The sequence below is a fragment of the Vanacampus margaritifer genome, chromosome 16, assembly GCF_051991255.1.
Source record: "Vanacampus margaritifer isolate UIUO_Vmar chromosome 16, RoL_Vmar_1.0, whole genome shotgun sequence".
Taxonomy (NCBI): Eukaryota; Metazoa; Chordata; class Actinopteri; order Syngnathiformes; family Syngnathidae; genus Vanacampus; species Vanacampus margaritifer.
The window spans coordinates 3,689,508-3,705,461 of record NC_135447.1 but is presented as its reverse complement, the minus strand read 5'-3'; the positions used below and the strand labels follow the sequence as shown (position 1 = coordinate 3,705,461).

The window sequence follows — 15,954 nt, the reverse complement described above, 5'->3', positions numbered from 1 at the left end:
TACATTTCTTACATGTTATCCTATACTCATCAGCAATGAAGGTTCCAGCCTCATTCCAAAAATAATTAAAACATTTTTACCCCTCAGATTTCTATCGAACATACTACACAATGAAATGGTAATAATGCAATTGTTAGAATTGAAAAAATCAATCAATCAAAAAACAAACTCAAATATTACAGACCAAATTCTTGAAGAAAGAACCTTTTGGCAACAATATAACATCCTTGGCGGAGGTAATATGTTTCCATCGACTCATAGCAATCACTAGGTGGCGCTGCAGTCTCATTACACTTTCATTATGTTTCACGTATAAAGTGACGTACTCGCCTCATCGTCTTAGCCTACTTTTTGTCGCAGGCCGGGAAAGCGGGCCTGCCTGTATTCACTTGAGGCCCCAACGTTTTCAACGTCCCCATCAATTTCCCCGACACAAAGTATAGTATAGCGTGTCACGCTGCCCTTGATGCTCGTTATTAGCCAGCGTGCCGCCTCGGGGGGGCCGACGGGCCCATTTGCATCGCGGAGTCCCGCGCATGCCGATGACTACGTAGCGCCGTCTAATTCGAGGACCCACAGGGAGGAAAAGGGCGACCCCGGCAGCTGCCTGAGCAAAGTTAGCTAGCGGTGCGTGTTATTGTTCTTATTTTTTCTTTCGCCCGCAAGCTCATCCCTGGTGATTTCGACGGAGAACATGGCCGCCGCGGATGGATGCCGCTGACCTTTTTTTGTTGTTTTTAGCGTTACAGGTGGCGCTAGCGCGGGCCCTTCTCCCTGGGGGCCCCCAGACGCCATCTGTCGAAAATGCCTGCTGGCGACATGCGCGGCCTTGCTATCGACTCACTTGGTATTATTAAATCATATTTCGTTTACCGCCTTTTTATGGGTTTGTGGAACTCTTCGCATTGAACTTTGACAATGCGTGTTTATTCCCCGATGTGATATGATGGCTAAAAATATTAGCTATTGAATAATTAAAGATGCAAGCGCTGATAAATAGGCTTTCGTGTCTCCTTTTTCAATGGCGAATAGTCAAATGGTCAAACTTTGACGCCATGCCACGCCCACAATCCCATCTGCCGTTGTGTTTATTGGTGAAACTGGTGTAAAGGGCAAACTTTTTTTTGTACAGATGTATGACCTTGCAAATTATTGACCCAATAAAACTCATTCACTGCCATAAATTTATCAAAAAAAAAAATTAGGGGCGACAGGCGATATTTTTTTTTTAAATTGTAATTAATCGTATGACTTCACTAGTTAACTCACGATTAATCACAAATTTCATAAAATAAAATAAAAAATCTAGGTTTTCATACTCTTGTTAACAAAAGTGGGGAAATTTTTTTTTAAACTAATAGAAATAGTTTAAATGAATTTTTGGTGTTTATAGCCGTCAATGGCGGTAAATCAATAAAAAAGAAAGAAAATAAAAGATTATTAAAAATTTGGGGTGTCAGGTGATTACAATTTTTATCGTAATTAATCGCATGACTAGTTAACTCGCGATCAATCACAAATTTAATATCTGTTCTAAATGTACAATAAAAAATTCTAGCTTTTCATACTTATACATACTTCGACACATACACATATATATATATATATATATATATATATATATATATATATATATATATGTGTGTGTGTGTCATTTCACTCTTGCCAGCGGGGTCATTCGTCCTGCTTTGAGAATGGTCTCTTCCTTGTGTAAGTGGCGCACACGCACACGCACCCTCACATACATCCATTCTAGTGCAAAGTGAGCGACCCCCCCCCCCCCCCCAACCTGTCTCGCTCTCACTTTCTTCTCTCTCAACTTAGAACTTCAAGTCAACCCTTTTGTCCTTGCCAGAAATTGTACCAAGCCGATGCCGACGCACAGAATGCAGTATACGGTGTCCATAAGCCACACACGAGCCACATGCTGCTTCACCAAACACATTATCATCCAATAATGAGGTTATGCGCATTCTTTCGTGGGTTATTCATTGGAAGTGAGCACGTTTACATGTTTGTGTAGGCAGATTGGTGGGACTTAATGAAGTGTCCGGTGAGTTTAAGTGATTAAGTAAGTATTAATGTGTAATCACACGCAATGCACCTCCCTTATTGCGCAGCACACACACACACACACGCCGTCATTCTTCATGCGTGTAATCCTCGGTGTCGTCTGAATACACAAGATGCTCCATTACTCAAAGCGGGGCGCCTGCTTGAAGAGCACTCCATTAACCGCAGACTATTAGCAATAAGCAGCTGTAATCTGCTCTGCGCAACACACACACACACACGCGCACACGCACACATGAATCAACAGTGTTAATTAATTAGATGTGAGCACGCACACGCGTGAGCACGTGCACTGATTCGGAAGCCAAGTAGTAATGCTACTTTTACATGTACAGTGCATAAACACCATTTGCCGATTCCCGCCATCTTGTGGCATCTTGGCCAATTACTTTTTTAAGGATTGGCATCAAATTACTTGCACATTTTCACTATTCGTGGCAGGGATTCACACGTCTGTTATTACAGCATTATTAACATTTTGTTGCTAATATAAGTCTTATCACAGTGTAGTTAGTACTGCGCTTTTTTTGTGTTATTACAGTTTAGTTAGCGTTTACAGTGTGTAAGTGAAGTGTTACTGCGTCATGATGGTGTTATTACAGCGTTATTACTGTTATAAATGTTATTACAGTTAAGTAGCAAACTTTTTTCCCCTATATTGGAGCAGTTTTGACCATGTCAGAGGACTTTGTCAACTCCATTCTTGGTCCGTTTTTTACTGTGTGCAAATGCTCCTCTTCCTTGCAATAAAAACTTCAGACAGAAATCCGACTATTTCCTTTCCCTCGCCTTTTCCTTTGTGCCGATTAGGATGTCGACACTCGACGCAGTTGTCCGAGCCGCTCCCTTTTTAGTGGGGATGGCGGAAAGTAGCCCGAACCCCCGCTGGTGTGAACCGCCGATCTCCCGCACCTCCTCCTGGTGGGATAAGCAAGGACGAGTCTTATCATCGTCGCTCTTTTTTTTGGTATTTATTTATTTATTTTGTAAGCTTTTCAGCATGTTGAGCGTGAGAACTCCCCGGGAAGAGTTTTTTTTTTTGTTTCCTTTGCACTCGTTGAGCTTAATTTAGCGCTGCGCCCACGTTAATTGCATCCAATCTTTAGTTGTGACATATGCACACGACGATGACAGCGGCGGGTCAATGATTAAGCGTCTCGTCTTTGGAAGCGACGGCCAGCGTCATCACCCTCGTCTCGCCTTCCTTGTGGGCTTGTTGCCATGGGAACGGCTGAACGTGACATCTCAGAGTGTGTGTGTGTGTGTGTGTGTGTGTGTTGCATGTGTAGATTCAAGCACAGCTGCTCCCCACACACCCTATGTAGACTATGAATAGCCTTTACGTTGGGGCTATTTAGCGAGTTAGCAAACAAATAATTAAGATTCGGTTGTAGCTTGATGACATGCAGCATTTCATAACCAAGCCACCGAAATATATTTGCCAATTAGTGTAGCGGTGTGGCGCATTACATGACCAAATTCTCGTTAATTATCAGAAGCTTATGCTGGTGTTGCTGTCAGCTCATCTGTGTTAGCACTGCAGCTCTGCTTACCATTTAGCAGTGACACGAGTGTGCATCGGCTGAAGCATCAAAGTGTTTTTTTTTGTTTTTGGCTGATCAAGCTATTGGATGAGGACGTCGGTGTGACGGTGGTATTATGTAAATGAGCCCTACTGTGATGTCACAATCTGGCAGAAGTGCTCAATCACGGGCACATTTTCAGAAATTGGCAGATAACTAAACATATACTTGTTAAATTTTACTCTTGATGACATTTGAAGAGATTTCCCCCCCCCCCCCCCCCGTAACATGTCCCCGTTTAAGACCCTTTGAGACCCCCGTTTTCCTCCACCACACATTACTTCTTAATTGCTCCCCTTTACTTGCCCAAAGCGTCAATTAGTGGCCCAAAGCTAGCCGCGCTAGTCATGATGTAAGCCGCGTTAAGGCTCTGTCTTGGAATTCTGCCGCAACATCGGGCATTCCGATTCATCTCGGGACCCTGGAGAAGGAGCGAGCCGGAGATTGCGGGTGTGCCGGTATATCAAATGTGTTGCGTTTAATCCCGGCGATGTTCAAATGAAAAATGAACGAGGAGAAACTGGCTGACTGAAAGAGAATTTGAGAATCGGTTAGCATTATTGAGCAGCCAGGACTGAATTTTGAGCCAGTTGGATACACTTAAGGCACTCATTCGGTGTCTTGGAGGGTTCGTTTATGCAACTGCAGAGGGTACAAGGCATCTATTAGTGCGTCAGGCATTTACTAAGAGTAGAGGTCCTATCATTCTTTATTTTCAAGTCTCACTCATTGAGCTTCAGCTTTACAGATGTCAATATAAGCTCTACAAGACTCTTAATTCACTCAAATGCAGAAGGTAAAGGGCGGCTATTAGGGGTAAGGCATTAACAAAGAATGAAGGGTCAGTCATTCATTTCAATTCAATGGTGAAATATTTATTCCTCTATATTTGAACTATACCATAAATGTCAACGTTACAGGTGTCATGTTTGCACAGCCAGAGTCTTCATGTACTATTAGAGGTAATGCGTTTACTCGGGGTGAGGCTCTTACATTCTTTTTGCACTCTCAGCGCTTTCTCTTCGAACTGTGCTGTGAATTTGTCACATCTGCACTGCAGGTGACTTTGCTTACTCAACCGCAGGGTATACCAGACGTTTATTAGAGGGTATGGTTTTTACAAGGGGTGAGGGACCTGTTATTCTTTTGGGGGAAATGTCCCTTTCTATCTCCACTGCAAAATTTCAATTTTACAGATGCCACGTCTGCTCTGCAGAAACGACTTTGCTTACTCGTCTCAAATGTCTATTAGGGGGTAAGGCATTTAAAAGGGTTGAAGGGCCTGCTAAGAAAAAGTTGCACATGTTTTTCTGCGTGTTTAATTGAGGTGAGGTATCAGTTAGTGGGCAGATTAAATGTTAATGTCCAAAGTGTCAAGAAAAAAAAAACTTCCTCCCCCCCCCCCCCCCCCCTGTTGATTGCGACATTAAAAAAAAAAAAATAATGACGGGTAGCTCACCGTCTTGTCACAAGCGGCGTTTGATGGCATCCGGCGTTGACGTGTGTCCCGGAAAGATGTAAGACGCGCCAGTCATGAGATGGATCGATGCATTTATTCATGGCGGTAATTGAAGAAGGGAGAGTGGGGGATGCGATGGGGGAGGCGGGGCGGCCACGCTCATCAATCACCGTGTCACATTTAAAATTCCTGTTCTCGCCTCGGCGGGAGAACACATGACTCGGCGGGTGACCTAGTTTAGCGCGCCAAGACCACCTCTGCCGCTTCGCGTCTGCTAATTCACGGGAGATTTCTGCCTTTTTTTCTGTGTTACGGTTCACTATATATAAATGGCTTCGACATGGGGGGTGGGGGGTGTGTGGGGGGGGGGCGATGTGTACTTGAAACAAAAAACTGGATGGATGCTTTAAAAAGTTGTACACCTGCCCTGTTTTGGTGAAAGAAGTTATAAAAGGGTCTGCTTTACTACTGATTGAGTCAGGAGGAAAGTGTGACTTAATAACGAAATTGTGCATCATTGTGCTGCTCCTTCTGGTGTGCCCACCTTGGCCACTAGGAGGCAGAGTGATACTGTACAATCATGCTGACACAAATGAAGAAGAATTGAATGATCTTTTATTGTCCCGTATTTTAACATATGATTTGACTTCACTTTTTTTTTTTTTTTGCATGCATGCATTTTACGTACAGTATTAATTTATTTGTGGATATGATTATATTTTGTATTTCTATCATTTTATGCCAGGACTACTTCTTTTTTATGCATTATAAGCATTATTTTACCACGTTTTGTCAAATTCTTTACAATCTCCATTTTTATTTTTGCAGCCTTTTAAACTTTGAGCCATTAATTTTGTCCGTCAAAGAGCGTACCCAAATGCTTTTTAACGATGTCCAAGAAAGTGTATCTGAGGTCAAAGCTGAATTAGCGCTCGCCTAAGTGACTTTTGACTGGCGTCAGCAAGATTCTTTTTCCCGCCGTCCTACTTTTTAGCGGCGGCGCATTAATCCCCAAAAAAAAGAAAAAAGAAAAAAAGACAGAATTCATCTTTTTCTGAGAGCGACGAGATGAAAAGATCGTTTCTCTTTATTATTTTTGGGGAATGGAGAATATTTGATGAAGGATGTCGGTATGAACTAAATGAGCAGGCTTATTTTATTGCTTGCATGCAGACGAGGACAAAAATAATAACTTTTGTCTTTTTTTTTGTGGGCTGGGGTGACTCATTATGAATGTGAAGATGGCGGTTAATCCTCTGTTTGCGATGTTAATTACTTGAATTTCCCGTCCTTCCTTCCTTCCTCGTTGCTTAATTGCTCCCACTTCCAATCATTATTCTTCAAATCTCCCGAGTTTTGCAATAAACTCCAGCCGCCACGCAGATTTTTCATAGCTTAAGCTCCGCCTCAGGTCGTCCTGAGGGTTCACACATAGTTGAACGTGAAAGAATTGCTGTTGTTTATTTGTTCGTTTTCCTGCACGTCATGAGAAGGAAGCGGCCCGACTAGTTAGTTTATTCGACGGACTTCTGTCAAAATAAACATTTAATCAAATAAAAGTTTAGTGATGGACCTTTTTGGACTAAGAAAGATAATTGCTGTATTTTCTCCAATGTTGGCCTCACCTTTACCAGACAATAGGCCTCAATTAATTCAGGCCCGACGAGTTAGGCACCTAGATAATTATATGTCCAAATTAAAATTTGATCGAATTTAAAAATGTGCATTTGTACAAATAAGGTCATACCTGGTATTCTCCACAATTAGGCATTTCTTTTAAAATTATACAAATAAAAGCCACTAAAAATATTATTTTACCAAATAAATACTTAAAATGAACTCTTACTCTGAGAAAAAAAAAACTGTTTCACTGTGAATATTTTTCCACTAAACTGCAGAGAGTACAGTATTCGGTATTTATCAAGGGTAAGGCGTTTACTACAGTACACTACAATAGCATTATAAAAGTGTTTTTTTCATGTTTTAAATTTAAATAACAACCCTACTTTCTTCATTTTGGGAAAAATATGTAATTTATTGGAGGTAAGGCATTGACTGGAGCCATTTATTTGCATATGAATGGCGCTAATTGAATAAATGTTGGAAGTATGGTTAAGTGGTGAATGCAGTTGCGTTTTCAATTCATCGTCAATATGTGACCTGTTTAGCAGAGGCCAAATGAACAAAAGAGGCGACAGTGAGTTCCGGTGAGCGTGTACACGTGTTATTTGTTGTTTTTGCGCTTTGTTAATTTGCCCCTTCATTAGCTCCCTTTTCTTGCTTAATGGGCCTGTTCTTCAGCCTTCCGCCTTTCTACCTGCTGCCAGCAGCAGCAGCCACCACCGCCGCCACGCCTCTCTAATGGCGACCTCGTTTCAGCGCTGCCTGCCAGTGAGCCCGCTCGGGGCTAACCAAAACCATATTTCACACAGGAGAGGAATGACAAATAAAAATGAGTCTGGTTGAGGTCAAGGCAAGAAGCCTTTCCATTGTTAACAGCCTCACATTGTTCCCGTTCGTCACAGTGGACGCTGGCTAATTCCCCCCCCCCCAGCTAAATCAATTGTGTTTGCATTCTGGCATGACTGGCGGTGTTGTTTTCCGATGTCCATACGCCATTTCATCATTACACTTTTCATTTTGTTCATGATGTAAATTAGGGATGGGCAAGTTGGCTACCATCGGCTACATTCACATATTTTCTAAAATAAATAAACAAACAGATATGTCAGAGTCCAATCAGTAGCTGCAAATCAGAATCAGATCTAGATTTTGCATTATGTACTCGTGTATCATGTTGTGGTTACGGTATGTTGTGTTTAAAAAAAATAATAATATTGCTCATTTTGAAACGCCACTTTTCTCCTTCAATGCATCACTGAGAACTTGTGACTTCTTGAGTGGTCGCCACGCTGCATCCAACCTGATAAGACTCCCCCCGATCCCTGAATATCTATTCTCTTTCTTCTTATTATATTTATAATATTTATGCATTCGCACAAGAAAGTGAGACTCACCATGAATCATCACTTTGGAGCTCTTTGGGATTATTTTATGGTAAAATGGCCACTTGGGACACAGCCTCCCTCCTCCATCCCTGTTCCCCCCTCTAAGATGGATACCCTTTGGGAATAATGTGCTTGTTTGTGTCCTTGGAGGTTCCTTGAGGGCCTTCAAAACAACTTCCCGGGGAGTATTTTCATTTATCCAAGTAACAAAATGGTGGCAGTCACCCCCATAGCTGTATGACAGCTAACCTTGTTAGCATGCTTGCATTATGTACAGTATTACCTGCTTTTCTATGATAGGTTTTTGCTAAAATACCGACCGTAACTCTATTCATGACTGCTAACCCACTAAAACAACTAATTAGGATGTTAGCATTACATACAGCATTAACTAGTTTTCAATGACAGGTGTGAATAATTGACCCTTCTTGGAAAAATGCTGACTACCCTAGCCTTATGTATGACTGCTTACCTGCTCAGACCATAAATGAACATGTTAGCAACTTAGCATGACCAAAAAAACTATTAGCATTTTGTAGGATCATCATTAGTCACTTTCTGGTAAAGTACACTGCCACTTGCTATATAACTAACTAACTAACTTGGTAAAATGACAAATTAGCATGATAGCGTTGCTGACATTTTCAAGATAACAGAACATCTCCGCTTTTGATAACATTCACTCACCTAGCTGTGTTTTTGACTGCTCAACTGTTCAAGATATCCACTTAGTGTGTCAATCTGACCTGCTTCCTTACCATATTAGTGAACATTACAAATATTTGGTTAAATGCTTGCCTGCCAAAACAAGAATTGGTCAAATGTCTACACTTACAGCCTCGGTATGACTGCTAACCTGCTAAAACAACAAATTAGCATGCTAGCATTACTATGGCTTACAATAGCGGTGAACATCTCTTGATTTTGGTCAAATGTCTGTCCATTTGTTTTTGCTAACGTGGTTAACCTGCTAAAATGTTGATAGTCCTCCAACCCATTGTTGAGCCGATGACCCGTGCAGCTTTGCGTATGTCATGCTAACCTGTTAGCATATTAGCATGACCTCTTTGCTTTCTATCTTTTGATTTGTTATGTTCAAACTTATAAAAGTTTAGTGTGTTTGAACTGCTAAATGGCTCCTAGGCATGTGGCGGATTTGATGCTGGGTCACCTTGAGCGGGATTCACAGTAAGGGGGAAGCTTTTGTTTGTCAGCTAACGTGTGCTTCTGCGTAAGCATAAAGATATGTGCATGTTTTATGGGTGTCACGCAGTGGGGGCTTCTTGTTGCGCTGCAGGCACATCGTTAAATACGCCTCCATGTCGTCCTCAAATGCTGCCTTTAATTTTTGGGTTACTATGAATTATTTCAAAGGTTAGAGTGTTCGAAGCTCAACAGTGCCTTAAAAAAGTAAAAAATGCTACTTACATTGGATTCAAGTAATCGTCACATGGCAGGAGGTAATTGTTGCGCTACAGTGACATCACAAAATTTCACATTATTGCACGCTGTCGTTTACTGTTGATTAGCTTTGAAAGTTGTCGCACCGCCAGCAGATGTTGATTTATTCACGTAGGACAGACTTTTCCCTTTTTCCTGTCAAAAAGCTTAGCGGGTAAAAAAAATAAAAAATTCCCGCCACCGTCTGTCGTTTATTTACGCATCCCTCCACCGACATCAAGGCCCACTCGTAGTGTGCGGCAGACGTGTTTGGCGTCCTAATTGATTTTGGAAGAGCTTGTCGAGGAAAATAAAGCCGCTGTCGCCGCCGCCTGCGATTAATTTGCGGGCTCTCTATTTCTGAAAAGCTTCGTATCGTCTGGTAGTGAGAAGGCGGCTTAATCCACCCCCCAAAAAGGAGGACTATGAGCTTGAGCTGCTCTAAACGTGGATGTTTACCTTTTGTCTTCACGTGGATTACTCGTAATTAATTGGAGCTGGCATGCTGTCAAATTATGCAAATGAGTCAGTGGTGTGCAACAAGTGCCAAAAGTATATAACCATGAAAAATAACTCCAATCATCTTAGTCGTCATTCGTCAGTGAGTTCGCCAAGTGAGGTCGGTCAACAGAATAACAATATTTACAGTCAGCTTTCTTCATGGAGAGTTTGCACATTTGAATCACTGACAAAGTTCAACGAAGCCATGTGAATACGCTAATTCGATTAAGTGGTTGGATTCCACCGAATCCTCCGAGTCAGCTGTGTTCTGGTAAATCGGCAAACTGGTGTCATAGATTGGAGTCTGCTGTGTAACAGATTTACGAAACCATTCGAGTCTGCTAACATGATCAGTGAACGGATTCAACCAGCGCTAAATCCGCTATTATCATCAGTCAGTGAAGTGACACATCTATCATCAACGCAGTCAACCAAATCTGCTGAACTTACTCAGTGAGCAGACTATAAACTGAAGCATCTCAGTCTGCATTGAATCCACAAAGTCAGTCTCTGGTAAACAGATACATGAAATCATTTAGGTCATCAGAAAAATGATTCAAAAGAATCGTCAGGATCCGCAGTATTGAGTGAGACCACTAATTTCTGTAAGTTAACAGATTCAAATCGAATTGACAGTTTGACGTGTTTTCTTATGTTGCAGGTAACGCGTGCACAATGTCAGAATACAACCGTCTGAAAAGCTTGCTGCTGGATATGAAGACCAGCCCGGGAAACCCTGAAACGGAAGGGAAACAGCAGAGGGACATGGAGGCCAGGCGGGTGCTGGTGGACACCATGTTCAAGTACCTGGACGTGAACCAGGACGGACGACTGGTTGGCGAGGAACTGGAGAAGGTGGGCGGCGGCCAAAATCAATCGATCACTTCAGTTGTCTTGAGCATTGTTTGTAGCATTTCTACAGCTGACTCAAAAGTAGTTGTGTGTTGGCATTGGCGTTAGCATTAGCATTCCTCATGCATCAAAATGCCATCTACTTGATTGGTTTGGACAGGTGGCAATAGTTTGAAAGCGTGCGGGCGAACCCTGGACGACGTAAATCGAACGGTAACGACTCAAATGAACAACGTGAGCCTTTCACTTGTAATTGGCCTGGAATTTAAAAAAATTGACATAAGATTATTTATATAATTAATTTAGATCTTAACATGTGCCCAAAACTGGTGTTACACGTATATGTATATTTCCGTAATTTTATTGGATAAGCATCTCAATTCAATTCCTCCAAATTCACATAGCTCACAGTTAATCGTCCCACCCTTAAAAACAATAACACCACAAAAGAAACAGAGTGGTGTGATGCGTTCAAAAACAAAAACAATCCCCGCGTTGAAATTAATAAGCGCCTGCCAAATCTGAATAAAACATTGCGAGTAATTAATCTTCTGTCACCTCGCCGCCATTGTTGCCTACACAGCGCTTGGTTGTTTAAAATTAAAAACTCCTGAATGATTTATGGCTGACTTTTTACAGGCAAAAAAATAGAAATATATATATATATATATATATATATTTTTGTATTCACCGGGTTTACTGCGTTGCGATGCTACAAAAGATTACGACGACTGGCAATTATTAACGCTGACGTGTCTCTGAAAAGGCTTTAAATAGTTTAGCCATGGAATGTAAATAAAGATGAATTCCAGTCGTCCCTCAAGACATAGACACGAGCGCGGGTGGTCTTTGTGGCATGCAAAAAGTCTCGCACTTTGGTCGGGGGAGTGTTTAAAGCGCACGCCCACGGTCAGATCAGACGCTATCAGTGGAACACGCGGCTGTAGCCTGCCTGGAGCCCCTAAAATATATAAATTAAATTGGTCACATCCCTTTAATCCGCCTCGACACATGCGCAGCGGCGCTGTAGACAATCAATTGGAAGAGATAAACTGGGACGGGGGCATTTTTAAGGCGGCGAAATCGTGGCTGCAGGACAGCAAAATGCAACATGGAAGGCAAACCACAGAAAAATGTCAATGGAAAATAAAATCGTACAAACACTCAAACTATTTTATTTGTTGTTGTAGTTGATGTGATTGTCCATGTTTTAGTTATTTTAATTTTATTTTAACATGTATTCAGTTTAAAGAATTTATTACATTTTCATTTTTTTTATGTTAAATGTATCTACATTTTTTAAATTAAATTAAATTATCATTATTTTTGTTTTAATTCGGAATTTTTTTTTATTGTATGTTAGATCTCCATGAAAGAGCACCTGGACGACACCTTACTGCACTGCACCATGCAGGATCTGCTGCGTTACGATGACTACAACAACGACGGACACCTCAGCCTGCACGAGTTCTACACGGCCTTCCGTGAGTCATTAATCATCGTTTTAATTGGCTCCATGTAATGTGGATAGTACAATAAAACAGGTCAAATAAATTGGGGGTGAAATGTATAATGTCTTTTGGGTCTATACAGTAGTAGCTGAGACAAACTTCCGTTGCTTGTACTATAAAGCGCTTGATGCTAGCGCTAACATTAGCTGACAAAATTCATGCGTGTTTTCTGTATTTCCCATCCTAACAAAATGAATCCTTCCTGAAACGCATTGTCTTTTGCTGATCCACCGTTGCTTGGGTGGTCAGCTATGTTAGCATGTTAGCATCAAACCCATAAAACGCAGCCAAATATGCCTCCAAACGTCCAAATGTGTAACGTTGGCAGTATTATTCAATAATGCTCGCTATGAAGTCGACTTGATGCCGGCGACAATAAAACGCACCCACCAGACAGCCGCTTGCAAGCGACGCTAATAGCATTATGATGAGATTCCAAAAGGCGACGTATCTCCTGACTGACGACGCACAAAGAGTGCGTGCTTGGGCGGGCCGCTCTTATTTCATCCGCCAAGGCACCTGCTCACCCGTCTAATCCTCCGCCGTCTCTGAATCCTAGCACCTCTGACACCGCCCGCCTAGTCTAATTACATCCACGCTAATTCCCTGACAATATGAGGACGCAAAAGCCGGTGAAAGCAGACTGAGCCTGCTTTAAAAAGCCATTCACAATTTGTTTTTGTGTTCTTGAATGTGGTGTTTTATTATTTTAGCAAGCAATATATTGACAATGTAATACAGTTCCAGGGTGTCTGTGACATGCTTTTATCAAAATAGCCCAAGAATGGAAAACGAAACGATAGCACATTTTTTTTACATTTTTCTGCTTTAGCAGAGCTTAACCATATGATGTTAAGCATTCGCTCTTTGAAGCGTTGTGTACGGCCACTGGCCAGCGGCAAAGACGCCTCACTTTGCGAAGGTCCACACCCGTACGATCAAACATTTAAGTTAATTTGTTAAAATGTATATTTACGTTTCCAGAAATATTATTTACACATTCATAAAAAAATTAAAAAAATTGTACAAGTATCTAAGTTGATGTGTCGAATCTGCTGTTCTCCGTCATTCACTAGCATTTACCTAAAGTATGCTAGCATCTGATTGGTTAGTGTTAGTCAGCTGATAGGGGATCAGGAAGTGTTGTCGCTCTAGCTGTCGTGAACTATGAGTAAAGTTTAAATTTAAGAATGAATCCGTCTCCATTCTGCCTTTTCATTTTATAAACAGTGTCCCATTAATCACCCATTAATTTTTTTTTTTCTCGCAAATCTGCCACTTTATAAAGTGGTGCGAGTTTTTCTTCTCTAAATATTGCCCCCGCCCTCTAAAAAAATATATTTATATATGGCCCTAATATGCAGCCGTGTTGCATAGTTGAACCTTTCCATGACATTTTTTTTTTATTCCGAAGTGTAAGTACGGTCTGCATCCGGAGGATTCTGCAGAGCTGTGAGGGATGGTGGTGAATTTTAATGCAGCTGACTTTATTTCAACGACTTTGCATGCCACTTTCCCATTATAAAGAGCCGGGCAAGCCTCTTAATTAGGATGACTTTTTCCTCACGTTGCCATTGTTTTCTCCTTTTTTTTCTTCCCGTCATTTTTCCTTGCTTGTTTACTCCCGTCTAAGGGTGGAATCACGCCACGGTGGAAGATACGCTGCAGCGGAGGCACATTTGACTAATTAATCACTCGAGCGGAGGGGGCAGAAGACGGCAGAGGGAGGAGAATTACGGCCAAGTAGACAGAGAGAGGAAATGGAACGTTTTATGTGGACAAAAGTATTCTGATACTTGACATTGCCGCAAGTGCCTTGTTTTATTTACGTGAATTTACCCTCAAATTTTTCCCCCCTGCGGAATGTTGCCTTATTCGACAAAATTATTGGGGAAAATAAAATTAGTATTCCATCTGGAATTTTATATATGATTTTATGTCATTTTGAATTTTTTATGATATTTAGTATACAGACTAAATAAATCTGCCTTAAACGTTTCCCTGACAAACGCCTCCCTAAAAGCGACATCTCGCCACTATAGCTACTTTCAAAAACACTTGTTTTAGACAGTGGAAATGTGCCATATTAGCAAGTAGAGATGAGTAGGTACCATGCAGTGGAAAAGAGACATGGGCTGGTCTTACTTTGTCCCCCCAAAAAAACGCTGCGAGTCTACAGTTACAATAATAAACATCGGAATTCCTTCTATGCGGCGTTGGTCTGGCTGCCTGCTCGCAATACAATTGCAAAGGAATGGCTGGGCCCGGTTGCCATGGCAACTGCTGCCTGTCTGTTTAATATCTGAATCATTTATTTAGTGCAACACGCCATTCCCCCGAGCAGGAGAGGAAACATAAAGAAGAGTTGCGGTAAAGGAAGTGCATGATCAACAATTAGGGGTGCAGGAAGACAACGTTATAGACCACCACCATCCCCATCCTACCCCATCCACATCACCCCCCCCCCCCCCCCCAGTGCACACATACTGCAGGCACATGGAACACCGGAGTCTTTATGTAAGGCGGAGATGAGCACAGGCGGGGCAAGGAAGCAATAATTTACTGCGCGGCTGAATGAAGAAACACAAGCGCCAAACCTCAGCGGCCATCAATTTGTTTTATGGCGGCAATACACTTATTGTGCAGCCACTGTGCAGCGCTGCCGTGCAGGATTTATACACTCAAACACGCAGAGTCTATCTACCTCAACGCAAGGAGAGGTAGAAGGCATTACCTGACCTTACGAGAAGGGTTTCTTCTGCTCTTTGTACGGATGATATGGATTTACGGTCGACCCCAGCCCATTCGCGAACCTGACAATTTACTATAGAACATATGTAGCTAAATTCATTTCCGGGGGGCATTTGCAGCCTGTTGCTTGTTTTTATTGGCCCACTGGATGTTCTAAAAAAAAAAAAAAAAAGTTAAACATGGCCCGCATCAGTTACTAGACTTTGTCCACATTCCACTTTGCATATTGAATTAACAAAAAAAATAAAAAAATAAATTCAGTGAAAAGTTGTCACACTTTTTAAAATTTGATGGTAACATTTTTGAGCGCTACAAGATATCATGCATTTTTAAGTAAAATAAAAATAAAAAATACACTTTGAAACATGCAAGATATCACACCAATGTCAACGCTCCACCCACACCCTATGACGAAAACGTATTGTAATTTAGCATTGGTAGTAATCAGAAATGCCGTTTCACATGTGCCGTTCTTGTTCTTATGTCCTTGTGATCTTGTGATCGCGTTCCAAGTCCCTTTCCAATTGATAGTACACAAAAACCAACAACGCAACACATGTTGCTCTTGTCTGCTTACTTAAGTCAAGGATGCATGGGTTGATACTTGTGAAGACTTGGCTGGGAAAATATCCCAAGATGCATTTTGTGCTGCTATCACGGAAATACGTCAGTGTCAGGGGGAAGTTCCCAAGTACACAGACTTTCCAGTTTACAAAGAGATTTCTTAAGAAGTGCGTTCTCGAGGACGTTCTTAGGAAGGACCCTGGAATTGGCCA

At 41.7% G+C, this 15,954-nt stretch overlaps 1 protein-coding gene and 1 long non-coding RNA gene across 4 annotated transcripts in view; one reads left to right on the top strand and one right to left on the bottom strand.

Moving 5' to 3' along the window:
* Positions 1–15,954, bottom strand: part of LOC144036599 (uncharacterized) — a 129,186-nt gene that overhangs the window by 77,103 nt on the left and 36,129 nt on the right. The window lies entirely within an intron of this gene.
* fstl4 (follistatin-like 4) overlaps positions 1–15,954 on the top strand; it is a 120,618-nt gene that overhangs the window by 82,389 nt on the left and 22,275 nt on the right. The window contains exons 8-9 of the mRNA XM_077547344.1: positions 10,726–10,919; positions 12,280–12,400. Of these exons, the coding sequence (XP_077403470.1) occupies positions 10,726–10,919; positions 12,280–12,400 (315 nt within the window). The remainder of the gene's footprint in view (positions 1–10,725; positions 10,920–12,279; positions 12,401–15,954) is intronic.